This window comes from Vanellus vanellus (genome assembly GCF_965231255.1).
Source record: "Vanellus vanellus genome assembly, chromosome: 22".
NCBI classification, from domain to species: Eukaryota; Metazoa; Chordata; class Aves; order Charadriiformes; family Charadriidae; genus Vanellus; species Vanellus vanellus.
In genome coordinates this window covers 2,322,042-2,342,107 of record NC_138927.1, presented here as the reverse complement: position 1 = coordinate 2,342,107, position 20,066 = coordinate 2,322,042, and the positions used below count along the sequence as shown (strand labels likewise).

The following is a 20,066-nucleotide window of genomic DNA, read 5'->3' as shown; positions in this document are numbered from 1 at the left end:
AAAGGGATTTTTTTTTTGGATGTATATCAATGGATTTTTTGTTTGTTTGGGTTTTTTTTTTCTTTTTTTTTTTTTTTAAATTTATACAAGAATGTTTCATGTTTATTTACAGAAGAACCAATGGGTAGCGATTTATCCTGGAGACATGGCGGTGAGCATTAGTGAGAGATAAGCATGTGATTTTAAAAAGTAGTTCTATCAAACTGCAATGGATATACATTTTTTTAAAGTCAGCAGTTCTGTCTGGTTTGATTGTCAGCTGTACTTTTATGACTTAGACCAGGGGGACCCAGAACAGGGGTAGCTTATGCACATGAAGTCACTGGTACCCTTGAGGTCTTTGGAGATGCGGTGGATGAGCTGTCTGGAACGTGGGGGGAGAAAAATAAATCTGGGCATCGCGCGGGCGTCTCCTAGGGTGACTTTTTCCCCAAAATAAAAATAATAGTAAAAAATAAAAATAATAAAAATAATAGAAGTTTGTATGCTCCAAACTGAGACTTCTCTATAGAGACTGGGAGTGGATACGTCCGCGGAGCTGCAGGCACAAGGTCCGTGGGACAAACCAGAGTCGGCAAAAGGCTCCTCACCCCGACCATCCCCGCAGCACCGAGGCGGCCGGGATGAGGCCCTGGAGAGCGGGAGGGGAGGAAGGCGCCAGCAGCACGGGGGAGGGGAGGCCAAATCCTGCAGCCCACCGCAGAGGAGGGGGTGGGAGGGCTGCAGAGTCCGGCACACGGTGCCGGCTGAGAAACCCTCCTCGTCCTCTTTAGGTGCAGAGTTTGCATTGAACCTGTGCACGCGCGCGTGCTTTGCGCACACACACGTATATACATATATACATATATATTAATTACATACACATATATATACATACATACACGCACGCCGCACCCATCCCTGTCGCCGCAGCCTCCAGCCCGGCCGAGCCGCTGGCGAGGCGCCCGGCGAGACGCCAGTTAATTCCAATAAACCTCTCCGCGTTGAAAACTCAATGTCACTTTAGGAGCTGCCAGAGCCTCGCAGAAAACCTCCAGAGCCCAGAAACGCCTACAATCATAAAAAGGGTGGTTGAGGAGGGGGTAAAAAATAATAATGATAAAAAAAAAAAAAAAAAATCCATTCTTGTTTTTAGCTAATGGTTTTGTTCCCGTTAAAGCCTCCGTGCTGGTGACTCATGGCAGGGGTTGGAGAGCTCTGAATTATGAGTCCGGGGAGCAGGAGCCAAGGCTCTCATGGAGCAAAGCAGCTCCTGCACGGGGACCTTCAGCACCCACCAGGCAAAACAGGGAGGGAATGGGAAATTTCGAGGCAAACCAGCATGCCACGGCACACAGCGCCATCGTTTTCCCTGCAGCGGGGTCCCCCCCCCAGCGCAGCAGCCCGCTGCTTATTTTTGAAAGGTCCAAAATCAAAGAGGTTTGGGGTTTTTTTTGGAGGAAAGGGGTAACTCATTCTCAGCCCTGCAAAACCTGCCCGGGGCTGGGTCCGACTCCATCCCCCGCCCTCCCCATCCTCCCGCTTCCAGCCCCTAGTTTGGGCTCTCGCACATATTTTTTGGCCCACCCTTCCCTTTAACCCCCTCCTCCTGCCACCTCCTTATTTATGTGGCCCAGGAGTCACCGGCTACTTTATCGTTCTCCTCTGAGACATCGTCTGCTGCAAATCACAGCAGGGAGGGAGAGTGGGGACCAGCACAGCTGGGAGAGGACCCGCCACCGTCTTTCACACCTTGCAATTGCAGCTCTCCTAAAATTACGAAACTGGCACGGCAAAGAGTTTTCCTTCAGCGTATCATACGCGCACACACACACAAACATGCGCAAAAGAAATGGAAAAGCCCTTCTCTACGCCCACACAGGCCGCCCACGTCCTCGGGGTGCACAGCTGGAAGGATGAGCACATCTGGGCGCTGCTCCAGCTGGGGGGCTGCAGCCGTTCGTGGGTGATATCACTACGAGGGATAAGCACGGGCTGGGGAAGGGGTTGAATTTGTGTGGAGGGGGACGATGCCAAATCTGGCAGCCTTCGGGAGGGGATGATGGGGGAGATGCTCAAGCTACCATCAGAGTTAATTTCCCTCCAAACCTGCTCTGCGGCCAAATCAACAGCTGAGAAAAGATGCTTTCGTTGCTCCCTCCCCACCGTGCTTTCTCGCCTCTTCCCCATCCATCTTCGCACCAGGAATCCCTCAAAAGCCTCAGTGTGGTGACACACGTGTGCCCATGCAGAAGCTCCTGCTGGAAGGAGCAGCTGTGCCCCACTGCCCACCATCTGCCTCGGCACGGCCACAGGCTCGTCACCACCGCCCGGCGCGGGACCAGGAGCCCCAACACATGGTGCCATGCACAGCTGTGGGGATGGGCACACTGCAGCCCACCACCACCACAACCCTCTTACAGACCCTGAGAGCATCATTCATCTGGGTTTCATTGGGGTTTTACCTATCCCTGTTGCTCCAGTAATAGCGAGCCGATGGTATCTGCAATTTTTTTGGAGCTGAGCTTTCCTAAAAAAACACAGCCCACGTTCAGCTCCGTCCCACCACCCCTTTACCCTACAAGGGAGGCACAAGATCAGCCATTCTCCAGCAAGACAAGGCTTTTTTTTCTTCCAAGCATCAACTCCAACAACTAACCCGGTGGTCCTGCAGAGCTGAGGCGACAGGAAAGGCTGTCATGATTTATCACCAGAAAAAGGTGGGCTCCAAGCCCAAAAGACAGTCTCCTTGGGCTCACATCCCCTCTCCAGGCGGAGAGCAACACAGCAAAGGTGTGGAAGCAGCAGACATACAAATTAAGACTTTGGTCAATTCTGATTACCAGTTTAATTGCCTTTACCTTTTTTTTTGGCATGTGGTTGCCTCATACTTTTAATTACCGCAAGAGGAAGTGCTGCCCAGCCTCCTCGTGCCCTCCCACTTCCAGCCTTCCTCACTTCTGAAACTGTAACGGATTTAAGTGCCGGGATTACAACTTAACACCAGCTGAGCGAACCGAGGTTAAGCTTGAGTGAATAAAAAAATTGTATTATAGAACTTCAGACTATTAAATGGGGAAAAAATGGAATGAAGAAGATTAGGGAAGCAGCTAAGAAAAGCAGCATTTAAAAGATTAAGCTGGGAGGGTGTTTTTTTAATGCAAACTCAAAAGATTAAGTCCACGTTGTTCCAAAAGATGGTGATTTTGGGTGGCCTTGATACCTGCTGTGCCCAACTCATTCAATCATGAAAAGACTTGATTTCTGCCACTCCCCAACAGGTAGGGGGAATCCCAAAAAAACTTCGTGTAGTCCCCCAAAAAAAACCCCAAACCATCAAAATCATGAGTTGAAACTGTCCCTTTGGAGCAGGTCAGAGAAAGCGGCCCTTGGAGCCAGGTTGGCACCAGCCTCCTTCAGACGTGTGGTCCCCCGTTCACAGCATCCTCATCCTCCATGGCCGGGACGGACCCAAGAAATGGGTACACAAACACACACAAACTCTACACTGTCTGCTCTTCAGCATCACCACCCAAGACATCCAACAGGACCGTCTTCTCCGAAGTAAAACACCCAAAACAATGACGAATTTGAGGCTGATATCTCTGAAATGGGTATTTTTAGGGCTGGCCTGTGCACAGGGGCTCTGCTCCCTACCCTGAAGTAAAGCCAGGTCAGCGTTTTGGGTCGCACCCCAAGGGAGCGTAGCCCAAACCTCACATCTTCACAACCACAAAGTCCCATCCAGCCATCATATGCAGTGCAACAAAAATTTACAGGGATGTCATTTCATGTATATATATGACTGTGTATGTATGTGAGTGTGTGTATATATATATATACCTCTAAAATATGCGTTTGGCCTCTCAAATTCCTAACATAAAGAAGCGCTGCTGTCTTGTAGCCTCCACCAGGGTCATAAATCCCTATATCCACTAACACCCTGAGCGGACAAAGTGTCACTGTGTCCGTGCAGGTTAATTCACGATGTAACAGAGTCAAAGCAACCCTTTTTTTTTTTTTTTTTTCCATTTTGCTGTTTAAATTGCTCTAAGAACAAAGCCAAGGTCTCCATGGGACACCATCGAGATCGCAACCATCATGAAAACAAAGCTCCTTGACTGCATCGCAAACAACGCTTCAGCTAATTAAAAGCCAACTCATTGAAATATCTAATTGACTTTTCTGTGCAGAGAGCTTGCTCCAAAAAATCTAGCCTTTTCTAGAAGGCACAGTTGGGCTCCGGATCAGGCCCTGCTGCTCTGAACCTTAGGTAGCCTCAGAGGGGAAACCACTGCACTTGGGTGATGATGGCTTCCAGGATCTTTTGCTCTCAGGCTCCTGGGTGCCCCGTGGGTTATACTGGAATTTAAGCAACAACAAAAGAAACACAAACCATCAATCCTGGGTCTTGCAAAAGAGACGTAGCGGCCAACCTGCCCTGGGGCTAACTGGTGGAAAACCACCGCTCTGCCTCACCTTCCTCACCTTCTGGGTGCCAGGGGACCCCTGCCCGACCCCCGAGGGGATAGAGTATTGCCTCTGCTTTGCAATTCTTTCCTCATGCTGCGTCTCATGCCTTGTTGAGCTTTGTGAGATGTTATCCCAGCTGGAGGAACTGGGGAGAGGGTTTAGCTTCTCCATTTCCAACTCCTCTCCCTGCTGACTCCCCACCACGCAACATCCCGCTCCGTTTTAAAACCAGTGCCGTCGGTCGTACTGCACAAGCTGAGTTTTATTGGTCACAGTGAAAACCCAGCAAAAGCAAGGTCCCTTCTCAACCAAACCCATCAGCGGCCGGCGACACGCCGTTTCTATAGATTTAAGGTCTCTGGCTGTGCACAGCGATGCAGTGAAGCGCGGTGGCGGCAGGAGGGGAGCAGCATGAGATACCCCAATGCGTCTTCTTGCTGCTCCACGAGCTCTCCAAAGAGGTGATCTAAAGAGTTCATTTCCAGCATACTGGCCAAGTTTGTATTTATTTATTTTTCCCCACTCCGAGAGCAAACCCTGGGGCATCAGGTATTCCAGCCCCTTGTGCTTTTTTTTCAAGGTTCAAAGCGTATTTGAGAGTCGCGTCCTCTCTTCAAACAGAAGCAGGGAGCAAGGTAAATCCTGCAAAGCAACCAACCCCATTCAAAAAAAATAAAAAACCCAAAACAAAAAAAAAAAAAGAGGGAAAGAAATCTCCCTCCTTTCCAAAGGGGAAAAAAAAACCAAACAGGAAGATAGATCCAAACCAACCCCCCTGCACCCCAGGGCTGGTAGAAGGTGTCTGGATCCCAGAGTCCACTGTGTTGGTGGGAAAAGCCCAGTGACCTCCAGCCGTGGTTGGCAGCCCGATTGCCCCATCCCACACTCGCCAGGGCGCTCCCTGGGCGCAGGTTCCATGGCGGTGGCTCCTTGCCCCATCCCTCCCGCCGCAGAAAGGTCAGCGGTACTCGGTCTGAACTCGGAGATGCTCTGGGCACTTGATTTTCCATTATGCCGAAGATGTGTTTTCCCCTTTAGCTGTTGCGGGTTTTGCTTTTTAAATTCACAGTCTGATCCAAAAAAGAGAGAGAGAGAGAGAGAGAGAGAGAAAGAGAAAGACTGGATGAAGTAGAGGAGGGAGAGTTTGGAGCGGGGAGGGAGGGAGTGCGAGGCACGCCGAGCTCTCCTTCTACGCGTAAAACTCCTCCTGCTTGTCGGGCTTCTGGTACGTCACGTTGGCTTGCTTGGGCTCCTCCAGCGTGTAACTGCCCTCGTCCTTCTTCTTCATCCGGTAGATGAGCAGCATGACCAGGAAGGCAGCGAAGAGGGCTCCCACCACACCGCCCACGATCACGGCTGCAACACAGAGAAGTGGCACAGCCATGAGTGCTGCCCCGTAGCGCCAGCCTGGCTTTCAGCGCAAATAATTTTTGGGGAGGTGGGGTGGGGTGTCATTTTGGATTCCAGCTTGGGTTTTGTGCTTTGCAAGTTTGTGAGCAACTTTTCTCCTGAAATCTATGGTTAGGAAAACTGAAAATGAAGGTGAGGAGCTAATGCAATCGCATGATTCAAGGAGCTTCATCAAGCTCCCGAGTGCAGCGATGCCAAAGGGTGCATAGGACCCAAAGGCACCTACTCTACAGCTGCACTGTGGGCGATGGACTGGCATGAGGCAGCCCAGGGAGAGCGGTTCCTGCACAGGCAAGTAGCCTCATGTAAGGTGGGTGCAGAAAGTCCCCCAAAGAGCTGCTCATTTGGGTGCCCGTCAGCATCCACCACGCTCCGCTGAAGACCACCAGAACAATAGCTGTTTTGCCGTGCCATCGCCTCCAGCTCCCTTTAGCAGATGGTGGGACACTGACACCTCTGCCCCATCTCTGATGTCCCTCTGGCTGGACAAGTGGCCCTCCCAGGGCATCTCACTCTTCTCCTGCAGTCAGAGGTGGCGGGTGGTATTCCGCCAGCACCGTAGCACGTCGTTCCACTAACATCCTACGTTTTTCCTGGAAACCCATCTGAGCAAAAGCAAATTGTGCACAGCTCTGCACTCCCCTGGCAAAGACATGAAGACCCCTGGGGGACCCCCCAGCACAGGCCCTGGAGCTATTCTGGCAGCGGAGCGTGGATTATCCCAGGCTTAACACTACCCCAATGCCCTGCCAAAGACCAACACTTCTCCTGGGCCATGGACAGCCCAGCTGTCTGTCCCTGCCAAAACATGCCAGCTCTTCCCCCACAAGCCCTCCAGTCTCACCTATCAACACTTCTTTCCTTTCCAGGATGTTTTTCTGGGGGAGCTGAGCGGCCGAGTTGCCGGAGTCTATCGTGTTGTCGATGAGCCCTGGCTCCGCGTTCTTGCTCAGCCCGGGTCCTGACGGCGGCGTCACCACGGCCATCACCTCATTACCGAGCTCGGGACGAGTCGTCTCTTCCTCCTCCCGGATCTCAAAGTCCCCACTGGGGCCGCTGCTGACTGGGACCTCCAGCTCGTTGTCGAGGACTGTCGTTACCTCCCCTGGCTCCATCTGGGGGAAAGGACAAGATGGAGCAGAGGACAAGGACCAAAGGATGGTTCCTGCCTTCAGCAGCTCTGATGTGTCCAGAGGAAGGACATCACAGCACTGATGACAGGGTGGCCCTCTCAGCAGGGAACATGGGGGATAACATTGGGGTGTCCCTTCCCTGTGTCACTGAAGTGGATGGTTATATTGCAGCACACAACCCGACCCCACATTTTGATGGTCACCAAAAGGCTGAGGCCATCGTGGCTGAGCTGGACCATTCTTGTCTGTCCTGATCCCAGGTGCCCTTGAGATGCACAGACTCTTACCTGTTCCCTGTAGCTTCCCCTAAAGAGAGCCCCACAAACTCTTACCTGTTCCCTGTAGCTTCCCCTAAAGAGAGCCCCACACCCCAGACCCACATTTGGGCTCTCTGTCCCCAGTGCAGACAGATGGCTGGCTGAAACCTCTCACAGATGCCTCCTGGCTAGACATGAAGTGATGCAGCCGTTTATGCTACAGCAACATAGCAAGTGTAAGGATCAGGTGCCATTGGATGAGCGCCAGGGGGGTCCCTTCCCTCTCAGAATCACAGATTAATCCCACACCAGTCAGGGTTGGAAGGGCCCTCTGGAGCTCCCCCGGTGCTACCCCCCACCAGAGCAGGGGCACCTCCAGCAGTGGCACAGGACACGTCCAGGTGGGTTTGGAATGGCTCCAGAGTGGGAGACTCCCCCCCGCCTCTCTGGGCAGCTGTGCCAGTGCTCTGCCGCCCGCACAGGAAAGTTCCTCCTCATGTTGAGATGGAACTGCCGATGGTCACGTTTGTGCCCGTTCCCTCTTGTTCTCCCTTTTCTCCCTTCAACCTGTTCTTATGGTTGCAGCCCTGTGGCACAGGGGAGGAGCAGGAAGGTGGGTGCTTCTCGCCCAGGACATGGAGCCAGCCCAGCACCCCGCCGTGGTCCCTGACCAAGCCCCCTTGGCAAGGAGGCGAATCCAGCCCGGATAGCAAACATGGGATGGGCAGATGAGCCGCTCCATCCCGCTCCAGCCCAACCCTGACCTATTCATTGCCTCCTGTGCACTCCCACACCTGCATCTCCGTCGGGGCCAAATCCCCCCTTGTCCTGGCAGTCTGACCTGCTACGTGTCCACGTGCTGAGCTGGACCACACTGAGCATCCCCAAGCAAAACCTCCCCGGGATCCCTCCTTCACGGGGCAAAGAGCTCCTTCTGTGGCTGCCTCAGGACATTACAAATCGGGATGAGCAAAGAGCTCGATGGGCCGAAGCTGGGGAGGGCGAGCGGGAGCCCTCTCCATGTCATGTTTGCCCCCGGCGCGAGCGCATGGCTCACTGCTTCCCACAAGCACGAGTTTTTGTGACAGAGATTAATTGAAGGTCAGGGAGAGCCCAGAGCGCTATACATACATATACGTACACAGAAAAGAGGGACTAGTTTAGACAAATCACTCCACCTTTCAGTCAAAGTGGTTTTCAAAGGGCCCCTGAGGGGCTCTGAATGAGAGATGGAACAGAGGATTAAATCCCCTGCTCAGGACTGGCTGGAAATGCACCGTCAAGCTCTAATCGTGGAGGTTTGGGCTTCCCATTGATGGGCTGCAAGTTGGGAAATGGTACAATGAGCCCAGACACCAAACCCAGAGGAAAGTTGCTCTTTCCCCATGGGGCGGTGGTACCCCCAGCCCTGCTTCCCTCCTGCCTGGGGAAGCTGCTCTGGAGCAGCTGGGCAAGGCAGAGCTGGGGGCACCCCTGGGTGCCCCCATCATCTCTCATGTCAGCCCCATCACCATGCTCTGCCCATGCTAAACTCCCCCACCCTTTCATCTCCCCTCTCCAGCTCCCCAAATGTTCCACTCTCCGCAGAGCTGAGAACAGCCCAACCTGGCTTGACCTTCCTCTGAGCAACTGGCTCAGGACGGATCTACCCCAAAGGCATCACCATCACTTGGCTTCAAACATGGCCCACGAGCCCTTTAGCAGGTGAGAAGGGCTCCTGCCTCCTACCTGGGGGGCTTCTGTGGGTGGCAGCGTGGCAGGACTGGATGGCAAGGCAGTGCTTTTTTCTGTGAGGTCTGCAGTCCTGGAGGTGCTTGGTTTTGGCAGGGACCTGGGCTTGGCCGTGCTGGTGGGGACAAGCCGTGCTGTGGCCACCTCTGTTGGTGTGCTGGTTTCAAGGATGGAGGTGGTGGGTGTCTCCAAGGTAGTGGCCCGGGTGGTGGCTGCCTTGGTGACGAAGGGGGGCAGGAACCTCCGGATGGTGGTGGGCTTGGCTGTGGCCATGGTGGTGCTGGTGGTGGTTGTAGCAACAGTGGTGGTGGTGGTGGTGGTGGCGGCAGCTGTGGTGGTCGTCGTGGTCGTCGTGGTGGTAGGGGAGTCGCTGGCAGTGGTACTGGTGGTGGTTGCTTTCCAACTGGGGATCACTGGTGTTTCTGTCATCCTGGGGATATACAAGATGCTGGTTGTCTGCTCGGGGGTGGTGTCCTCAGCAGGGAATGGTTCAAAGGGGGTTGCCACGGGCTGCACCGAGGTGATGGGCAGCATGGCTGCTGTGGTGGGGAGCATGATGGACGTGTCAGTGGTGAGGCTCACTGCTGTCTCGAGCCCCGACTCCTGCTCGAAATCTGAAAGAGGGGGAGAAGAGCAAAGGGTGAAGCTGCTGCTGGCCCAGCGTTTCCCAGGACTGACACCCACCTGGCCTCACCTCTAAAAAAAACAAGAGGATGGACTGGTTCCAGGCTCAGCAGAAACCAAAGGCTGCAAATTCCCATGTGGTGGCCACAGCCCCTCTCTGGGGACAGTGAAACCTCTATAACATGGCATTGAGCTGCCCAGTAGGACCAGAGAGTGAAATGGGAAATGGAGTCACTTGACCTCAACCTTTGGGGCAGTTCCCTTTGCTTTTGTCTAGGAGAGGGCAGAAGGGCAGCTGTGGAGACAGATAACAGCAATCCCCACCCACATCCCATGGCAAGCCCCTCTCCAGTCCCACCAAAAGCCATGGCCAGGCTCCCCAAGGACCCTTCCCTGGGAAGCGCGCAGCTACTTACACCCTGAGCCGGAGCCTGAGTAGACATCGTCCAATTCATCATCCCCAAAGGGGTCATCATCCCCAGAGCCCTCCAGGTCCACGGGCCTCTCATAGTTCTCGTTGCGCCAGCGCTGAGCCTGCAGCCAAACGGGGAGAGATGCGTGAGCAGCTCCAGCCCGACCAAATCAAGACGGGTGCCTGCACAGCCACCCCCAGACAGCCCTTGCGGGACGATCAAATGGGCAGGGGAAAAGCAAGACCAAAGGAGAAGGAGCACATGTAGCACTTTCCAGCTGAACCACACAGAATCATGGTGGGTTTTTTTTTTTCCCCGAAACCAATCCGCTGCTGCAAATCTCTCAGACAAGCTGACATTTTGTGGAGAGTATCACATTGACTCTGATAACATTTCCCAAGGAAACAAGCCCTCTGGAAAAAGAGGGAAAAAAACCCCAACAACCGCTTCTGAAAACTGTTAGAAAAATTATCAGTTTGGGTCTCCAGCTCACAATTGTTTTGATTTAGATGATTTTCATGTGATTCCTGGCACAGGTGTGACAGTAACACACACTGTCATCTGCCGTAACTTGGAAAGTCTCAATATGAAACAATATCAGACTTCAAATATTCCGCTGCTTTACAGTGGTGCTAAAGCTTGAAGAGCCCTTGCTAGTAGAGCTCTTAAACATCTTGTTTTGCAGATCAAAGTGTCTCCTGTTTGTGTTGCAAGGAAACAGTTTGACACTTCATTACAACCCAAACAAGGAGGCTTTGATCTGCAAGATAGCATCAGATGTTTCAAGATGTAACAACCCAGGTTAGTGCTTAAATTTGAAAGAAAGGGGTTGAAGGGTCCCCTTCACCTAATAGAGCGTTTTACCTCTTGACAAAACTTCAAGTTTCTTTGTTTTCGTTCCAGACTGGAACAAGAGGGAGTTTTGAAAAGTCAGAAGGTCCCATGACATAGGAACTGGGGACTTAACTCACATTTTGTCCCCATATCTATTCTCCTGGAGCCTACCAGCTGGTGAGGGAGAGAAAACCCAGGAGCTCTCAGCTGCAGCGAGATGCTCAGGCTGGGAGGCAGGAGGACACTTCCCAGGGGCTTCGAGCTGACTGCTGCCGTGGTGCCCAAGCCAAGGAGGTGCCTGCTGCCTAAACCCTGCCTAGATAGTCACCGATGTACCACTTGTGTCATATGCCCAAGGTGACAGCGTGAGCACCTTCTTGGGGACATAAATCTCTTGGTAAGGTCAAGGGGAGTTGGGCTTTCAAGTGTCTGTCTCTCCTAAAAGTGCTGCTGAGCTTTTTCTGGCTGGATCTATTTCTTTATCTCCAGCCCTCCCCTATCACTGCAGCCACTGGTTATATCCTGCCAGTCCCCAACGCGCCACACGCTTTCCAAACCACTGGGAAGATTCAATCTTTGCCCCAAAGATAATGCACTGTCCTGGAGTTTCAAATACACAGTCACCAGCAGCTCACTGAAGAAGTCTGTTATCCACCAGAATCAATCCACGGGGAACTGGGAATCGTGCAGCCCCTTGCTGAGCCACAGAGGCCAAATCTTGCTGCAGCACGAGGCTGAAGGATGGCAGAGATGTGCTCTGAATGTGGGATTCAGCGCCCATTAACCCTGCGGAGATGCTGGGAAGCCCAGCAATGGCCACGGTGCTGGGGAAACAGCCTGGAGAAGAAGGACCAGGAGAAACAGGAGGGAGGCAGGAGGTAGCCAAGAGCAAGGGGGACATGTCCCTGCAAGGCAGGAGCTTGCTTTCCCTCCTTGGAAATCAAGGTGTCTCCAATGGGTGACAAGCGAGACAAGCCCGATGTTGCTAACTGATTTCAAATAATCCTTTGTTCTGCTCTATGGAAGGCTTCAACTCCTGTAGAGGGTAAGAAGTAGGGAAAAAACTGATGCATCAAGGATCAGTGCAAGTGATTTTGCTAAATAAGTGATGTCTCACCTATAAACCACTGTGCAACAACAAAATAAATAAAATGCAATAACAAATAGATGCCCAGTTGGGATCGGCTGTAGCCCAAGGGGAAGACAGCACATAGAAGTAAAAGAACCCAAGAACCACCTTTGGTTTCACCATACAAGTTTTCCATGACTCCCCAGCACTGACTCCAAAACCTTTGGGTCAATGTGCCCCCTGGGTTGGTAGGACAAAGCTATGGAGTTCTGGAGCTCACCCACTGTGAAGCCCATCCAGGACTTCTCTGTCCCTGTGACCAGTGCGGGGAAGCCAGGGACCAGGAGAACCTGAGGGGACACACAGGGGCTGGTTCAGTGTCTTTTGAAGGCTGATGGGGTGCACTACCCATAGGAGTCCATAAATTATGAGACAGGCCACCAAAACTGATGGGAGGGCAAGGAAAATTGCAAGGTTTGAGGGATGGGAGGAAGAAACATTTGGAGTTGCTGTTATTTGCCTTTTGATTATTACTATTATTACACCAAAAATATTGAGGTTCACCAAGAAACAAGGAGGCCACCGCACAAGCGCTCCCCAGACCACCCCTCACCCCTGCCAGCTAACCTGGGCGAGCTCCCTGATGGTTGGATTCTCTCTGCGTGACCTGCAAAGCATCACTGTAATGCAGCCACATGGCCCAGCTCCATCAAGCCCATTTCTCCCCTAAATTGGAACCAGACAAGGCAGGTCCATCCACTGACTCCCCATCTCCCTGTGCTTGGACCGGGAAATGAAAACAGAAGTGCATGGCCCCAGCATGCCACACCAGACCCTATCCATCCATCCATCCATCCATCCATCCATCCATCCATCCATCCACCCACCCATCCGTCCACCCATCCGTCCACCCATCCATCCCTTAACCCATCCTATGGGGTGGAGAGACTCAGCAGAACCAGTGTGTGTCCTGGATCTGCTCTGCCCAGGAGAGGAGCCTGGAGCGATGCAGCGAGGGCAAACAGGTACATGCGACGTGGTCCTGTCCGGCTGCAATAAGCCAAAGTCAGCTGAGAATAAGGTGGACAGGAACGCTGCATTAAAGCAACTTTGGCAGCTGCGGGTGCTGTTTGCAGCCAGGGTTTGGTACCAGCAGCCCCATGGTGATCAAGTCACTGGGAATAACCTAGAGATGACAGAGATAACTGTGTCAGGGCATCTCCCAGACCTCACCAGTGAGAATTGCCCAGTCCCAAATCTAAAAGCAAACTTTCCCATGAGAATAACACCCCCATAGTTTGCTCAGGCAGCAACCAAGCCCAGCACCCCCCGGCTCAGCACATGGCCGGGGAGGAGCGCCCCACCACCACTGCCCAGCCCCAGTGTCCTCCCGGGGTAACCGACCGATGCTGCGCTCCAACCCGCAGTGCGCGGCTCCCCGACAGGACGCAGAGGTTTGAGCTGGAAGCCCTTCCTCGGGGTCTGTCTCCTCCCCAGATCCGCATCCCCCCGCACTGTGCCAACACCATCGCTCCCTCCAGGTGGAGGGAGCAGGATCTGTGCCACAGCCCCAGGGGGATCCATCTCCCAGAGCCTGTGACTGCAGCAGGAACAACCTCACAGCAATCAAACACCTCGCGGGGCCAAAACTCACTCTCCGGAGACAACTCCTCCGACGTGAGAGACGTCTCTCCCACGCCTGCCCCTCACGCGTCAGCCTGCGGGAGAGCAGAGGTGTTCTCAGCCGGGTTTTGCCCTAAGTGGATTCCAGAGGATCGGCGGCGATCAGTGGAGTTTATACCGAGGAGGGAGGACGGCAGCCCGCCAGCAGCCCAGCTCCAGCTGCTGCCTGGCCAGCTCAGCGCATGTCATACCAGCTCCTTGCCCGACCAGGCACCACGTTGCTGTTGCACCGAAATATCCACGAAGCTGCGGCGTTCTCCCTGCTCAGGGGAAGCCACACGGGACCTAAAGAGGGATGGCAGAGAGTTTCCCTTCTCTTGCTTGTCCGCAAGGCTCCAGAGGCTGCTCCCGAGCCGCTCCTGCGTGCAGGAGGAGCCCGTGATACAAAATCACGGCATGCAGCAACAGATACCGGGCACCCCTTTGCTCCTCTCCAGCATCCTTCATCCTAGGATTGCATCTGCCCAGCATAAAACCCTAAATAACCACATATGGTCATGGTGAGACTCCCTGAGCGCAGTAAGCCCAGCCCCAGCCCGCCAAGCTTCACAAAGATTTATTGATAAAGACTTGTGAAATTTCTCCAGGTGTTCCCGGTGCAGAGCAGGGGGGTGTTTGGGACACGGTTGTTCCCCAAAAAAAGCCCCCATGCTGCTCCATTCCCAAAGCACTGACGTAAACCTCCTCCCGGCCAGGCTGCCCCAGCTGCAGCCCTGACGGTATTAGGTCAGACTCGTGCAATAAATCTTGGGAACAGTCGGTGTTTATTTGGATTTACTGCTGCTTAGATCGTTAATACTCCACGTGCACCAAGCCCCGCAGTCGTGCACGACCCCCCCAGCCTTCCCCCAGCATGGCGGGGGCTGCTCCCCCTTTGCACAGCTGGGGTGAAGCCGAGAGGAACGGTGATTTCGCCAGCCCGGGAAATCACAAATCAGGCAGGACGGCAGCTCCCCCCTCCCGACCCGCCGCTGCCTCCCCATCCGTCACAGCACAGACGCAGCTGGCTGGATTTGTCCCAAAAAGAGAAACTTCCCCCCGAGTTTATCCCTGACACAGCAGGCTCCCCATGGTCAGGGCAAGGTTGGAGGGAGGATGCCCTGGGCGTGCTGGATCCATCCCTTGCAACCCCCGGTCCCCAGCGATGGTGTCACAGACTGTCCTGAGCCCGCGGCAGGAGGGACAGAGCTGCTGCCCCAGCGGGAACCCCGGTGCCAGGCTGTGAAGCTTGTGCAACAGCTGAGGATTGCCAGCCCCAAAAAAGGGTTTCCCACGGCACAAATGTCCTGCCTGCCTGGGGCCGGGAGTCACCCGAGCCGCATCCACACCCTTGATCAATCTCCTGCTGCGGTGGGGATGGAGGGACCCACTCGCAGGACTCCCAGGTCCTCTGTGCAACTCTCTTGGGGTGTCCGATGCAACGCTGGGCCAGGCAGGGAGAGGCTTCTCTGGGTGGGGGGACAAACCCCAGCGTGATGCTCCTCCTGGCCCCGGTGCTCCCAGCCCCACGCCAGCCCCTGCCCCATGCCAGCCCCTGTCCTGCCCTGCCTGCAGCGGGATGCTGAGGGCCAGCTATTAGCCGGCTCGAGCCAAAGGACAGCAGCTCCCATCCCTGCAATTAGAAGGTCCCAGCTAATGGCTCATGGCAGGGGGTTTGGTTAACCAGCTCAGCCCTGTCCCCCCCCAGCCAGGGCTTCATTAGGGAAATTAAACCAGGGGTCACGGCAAAGCTGCTGGAGGCACCGCGGCCCAAGACGCCAGCTGGACCCGGGGGGGCTGCGTCGCCTTTGGTGATGTCCACATCCATGGGAGGCGAAAAGGAGCGCAAAGGTTTTAATATGCCCTGCGAGGTGCTGGCTCTCTGCCGGACCACGCTAAGGACTGCCCCGCAGAAAGGGAACCACTCGTGCCACATCCCCGTGGCTCAGCCCATGAGCTGGTCGCTGCCATGCCAGCCATGGAGGCAACCTGCGCCAGGATCCAGCTCTGCCGTCATCCAGACCCCAATCGCCTGCCCTATTTCTACTCCTCCAACGCTCAAAAAGGTCACAGATCTGCCGCTATAAAAGCAAGCCCCAATGGAAAGCAGTCTCCACAGGGCAGGGACAGAAAGCCAAATTTCAATAAACATTCCTCCAGTGCTCTAAATGAGCCCAAATCAGTGCCAGACCCAAAGGATTTTGATGTCAGCAGCTCTGGAGGTGACTACATCAAGCTCGGATAAGAAAAACATCTCCCACTTGATGCAAAGATCCTTTTGCTCCTGCAGCAGCCGCGGTGCTGAGCGAGACCGGCAGGCGATGGCACCCACCCGGCCACACACTGTCCCCTTCGACACCTCCGTTCCGCGGCTTGGCTGGACCAGCCAGGAATGGCAGCCAACAGGGCCGCAGCAGCGCAAATCACACCCAAATCCCGTGCTAAGAGCCTTGGAAAGCGAGCGGGAGCTCAGCCCCTTTGGCTCGGCACCATCGGAGCTGAGCAGGGAGATTAGAGAGGTTTCAGTCCCTCTCCATCGTCTATGCGCATCTAACTCCCCCCCCCCCCCCCCCCAAGCAGAGCGGATGTCCCATTTCTCCCTCTCCTCTCCCTTTATCAGCGGGTGACACCATTTTACAGGTGAAAAAAATGTAAAGCTCGGGAAAAGGGTCCTACTGACACACACAGCCCTCCCATGAGCAGCTCTCCATATACACCAGAGGATTTGGGGACTTAAAAGATGGGGGAAACAAAGGCACAGATGGGACCCGGCTGCCACCTCTGTGCATGGTACAAACACGCTCCTACAGATCCCTCTACAGCTTTGGATGTGTCCTGGAGGACGGGGACCAACCAGCTGGTTTGGGTCTTCCTAAATTCCCTGCACACCCTTGATTGCACGGCCCTGCTTCCCTAGGCAGGGAGGATTAGGGTGTTATATTTTTTAGGGTGTTCCCACTCCATGGCAGGGCTTTCACAGCGATTCTTAAAATTCCTAAAACCTGCCCCAAAACATTAAACCCAAAATGTGCTGCCGTTGCAAAAGCGACATTCCCTGCCAAGTGTCCAGCTTTCACTCCGGGAGGAAGGGAGACATAAATCAATCCATCTTTAACCACGGAGAGAGGCTGCTGAACCTCCCCGGGATGCTCTCAGGCCCTTCGCCGGTAGCCATCGGCATGGCAACGGTCACCATGGAAACCACCTCCTCCATAGCGACGCATCCATCGCTGGTGCAGGACGATGGGTGGTGTCCTCCAGCGCATCCACCCAAGCTGGATCCGGGGTCCGCTTCCTCGGGGAGGAAGGAGGAGGAATTAAATGGCCTCATGGGGTGGGATAAGGGGGACAGGAAGAGAAGAGCCGTCTCTGAAAGCACGGAGGGGCTCCCAGGGGAGTGGTCCGGGTAGGGGGAAAAATCCTGGCTTGAGTCCTGGCATGTGCTGTCTGCGGGACTTTGCAGAGGGTCAGAGCATCCTCCTCCTGCCCCAGCAGCCCCGGCTGGGGGTTATCTGCCCCCATCTGGGGGGTGGAAGTGACTGAAGGCTGTGGATGTTTCTGGCCCTCCTGGCTGGGGACAGAAGCTCAAGAGTTTTCCCTGAAGGAATCGGAAGGGAAATAAAAAAAAGGATTAAATTTGGTGGTTTCTACGGCGGCCCGGGCGCAGGCTTGGTGCATGCCCGGACCTCGGGCTGGAGGCGATGGAGAGCACAGCTAGGTGGTCAAATCCTTTCCCTGGCACACGTCTAAGGCTCCGTGGCAGCGTGCAGGGAGAGCAGAGCCGAGCACCCCCAGAAGCGAAGAGAACCCCCCAAAAGCATCGCAGCCCCGGGAGCCCACGTGCCTCCTCCCACTGGGTCCCCCCGCGGCCCCTGGCACTGTGCGTGCTGCAGGGACACCCGGCATGGCAAGGTGGGCATGGAGGTGGTTTTATCCCATGATATGGATGTCCACGGCCACCCAGCAGCCTCCGGCACAACGCCAGGGCACGAGAAGGGGTCAAGGCAGGGGAAGGGACACGTGTGGACCATCAGCAGGGACGCAGGGGACCAGCCTGCTCCACATCCCGGTGGGTGGGCAGTTAAAGAGGAAAAGGAAGATCGAATCAGTGCGAAAGCAGCCCGGAGAACAGGACTGGGTGGCGCAGGCAAGCACGAGGACCAGCATGCCGTCCCACCCCTTGATGCCAAACACAGGTTCTTGTCTCTGCATCCCATCCCCTGCCCACCCTGCTTGCAAAACAAAGAGCAAAACCAGAAAGCCAAAGTCATAGAATCATAGAATCATAGGGTTGGAAGGGACCTCTGGAGATCATCTCGTCCAACCCCACTGCCAGAGCAGGGACACCTTAGAGCAGGTTGCACAGGAACGCGTCCAGACAGGTTTTGAATGTCTCCAGAGATGGAGACTCCACCACCTCTCTGGGCAGCCTGTTCCAGTGCTCTGCCACCCTCAAGGTATCACAGTATCACAGTATGGTAGGGATTGGAAGGGACCTCAAAAGATCATCTAGTCCAATCCCCCTGTCGGAGCAGGAACACCTAGATGAGGTTGCACAGGAAGGCGTCCAGGCGAGTTTTGAATGTCTCCAGAGAAGGGAGACTCCACAACCTCCCTGGGCAGCCTGTTCCAGTGCTCTGTCACCCTCACTGAGAAGAAGGTTCTTCTCAGATTTAAGTGGAACCTCTTGTGTTCCAGCTTGAATCCATTACCCCTTGTCCTATCATTGGTTGCTAAGGTAAAGAAGTTCCTCCTCATGAGTAAATTCCTATACTCAAGTCCCAAAGGTCTGTTTGGGTTTCAACCCAGTGAGACAGCTTTGGGAAGCCCAAACCCTCTGCTCCCAGCAGCAGACCCGCAGCCCCGCACACCACGAGGGGAGAGGACGAGGTGGGCAGGAGACTGCCCTTGCCAGGACGGAGCAATGCAAATGGTGATGGAAGCAGGAGCAGCAGCCACCCAGGATGTGTCCTCCAAGGGAGATGCTGAATCTGGCCACGGTGGAAAGCTTGGAAGGACACAGCCAGGGTCAGCAATTCATCAGGGGCTGAAAGCCATTTTCTCCAGGAAAACACATTTAAACTGAGAACATATCACAGGAAAAGCGCCGATTATTTCTATGGTGTTTTCCACGGGATATTTTCAATTAATCACCCCTTGAAAGCACTTTTCTGGTATTTTATATAGAAAACCTTAATAACTCATCCCAACACGTGATTTAGTGATACTATAAACAGTTGAAATAATACTAACTCGCACATAAAGTTGGAATGAAAACATTGTTTCTGAACCTTAAGGACTCCACAACTCTTTTCCCACTGAAAAAAAAAAAAAAACCCACTGAATTTCCACTCTTCGATCCAAGGCTGTGAGTTAAAAATAAATCTGTTGGAAAGCTGCTCCTGACAGCATCTTAGTGTCACCGGGACCTGCTGCTTCGGGAAAAGACCTCCATGTCCCACCATGGTGAGCCCCGGCCAAGTTTTTGCCCGAGGACTGATGCTAGAAACCACCAAAGCTACTTGTGTTGAAGATGCCCACAGCAAAGCGGACGTAGACCGGGCTAGAAGGCAACGTCACGACACGGCTGGAGTTTTGGGGGTGTTGGTGGAAACCAGGGGGCTGATGCTCATGGCCGGCACAGATCCCACTCGTAAAATGTGGTGTGAGCTCGGGCGAGCAGCAGCCAGTTATTTTGTGTAACTTCGTTCTTTCCCAGATTAATTAAGCCCCTGAATAACAGCTGCCTAAACCCCAGTGCATTTTGATTTAATAGGCCGGTTATTTTATGCAAGTAAAATAATCATTAACATTTACCGAAGAGCAGCAATTATTCCGGCTTTGTATCGATTCTCTGCTGCCAACGCAGGCGACGCTGCGAGGAGCCGGGCTGGGTGCGGGAGCATCCCGAAACCTGCGTTCGGACACGTACAAACGTGAGTGTTTAACCATCGCTCGGGGAATATAATGGACCCCCGGGTCTGGGTACCCTGGACCAGGCTCAGCTCTTCAAACAGCATCCCTTCCTCTTCTTCCTCCTCTTCCTCGGGATCGTCTGTCTCCACCGTCATTTTTTATCCCAGTTCTTCAATGGATTAGTGCCAGCTCCTACCCCACTACACAATAAATATCCCCGAGCCGGGGCTGGCATGAAAAATAGCAAACCTCCCAACGTAAATTGTTGCTAACACCTCATCTCCCAGCACGGTCCGCTTTTTACCTCCGGGGAGATGGAGGAGAAAAAAAAATAAAATACACCACCCAAACACACAAACAAAAGTCCCCACCTCCTGCTGCACGCAGAGCGCCAGATGAAGAGGCACAAAAGAGCCCAGCGAGGCTCTGCCACGCAGCGGTTGGGATTGCCTCAGGTAGTCGAGGTGGCTTCTTGGGGCTCCCCTGGGGTGGCAGATCCCCCCCCCCCCCCCCGAGCCCTACGCACCCCCCGGAGATGGCCGTGTTGGGGTCCTGCTGCATCGGC

The 20,066-nt window shown here is 54.2% G+C and overlaps 1 protein-coding gene across 1 annotated transcript; it reads right to left on the bottom strand.

The window, feature by feature from the left end:
* Positions 1 to 4,695: 4,695 nt before the first annotated feature.
* SDC3 (syndecan 3) lies at positions 4,696 to 19,656 on the bottom strand (the record flags this gene model as incomplete). Its single annotated transcript, XM_082494144.1, has 6 exons — positions 4,696 to 5,808; positions 6,707 to 6,977; positions 8,981 to 9,597; positions 10,024 to 10,141; positions 13,798 to 13,965; positions 19,522 to 19,656. 6 exons carry the CDS (start codon positions 19,654 to 19,656, stop codon positions 5,642 to 5,644), a joined length of 1,476 nt encoding a protein of 491 aa, XP_082350270.1. The 3' UTR covers positions 4,696 to 5,641.
* Between the last annotated feature and the right edge of the window lie 410 nt (positions 19,657 to 20,066).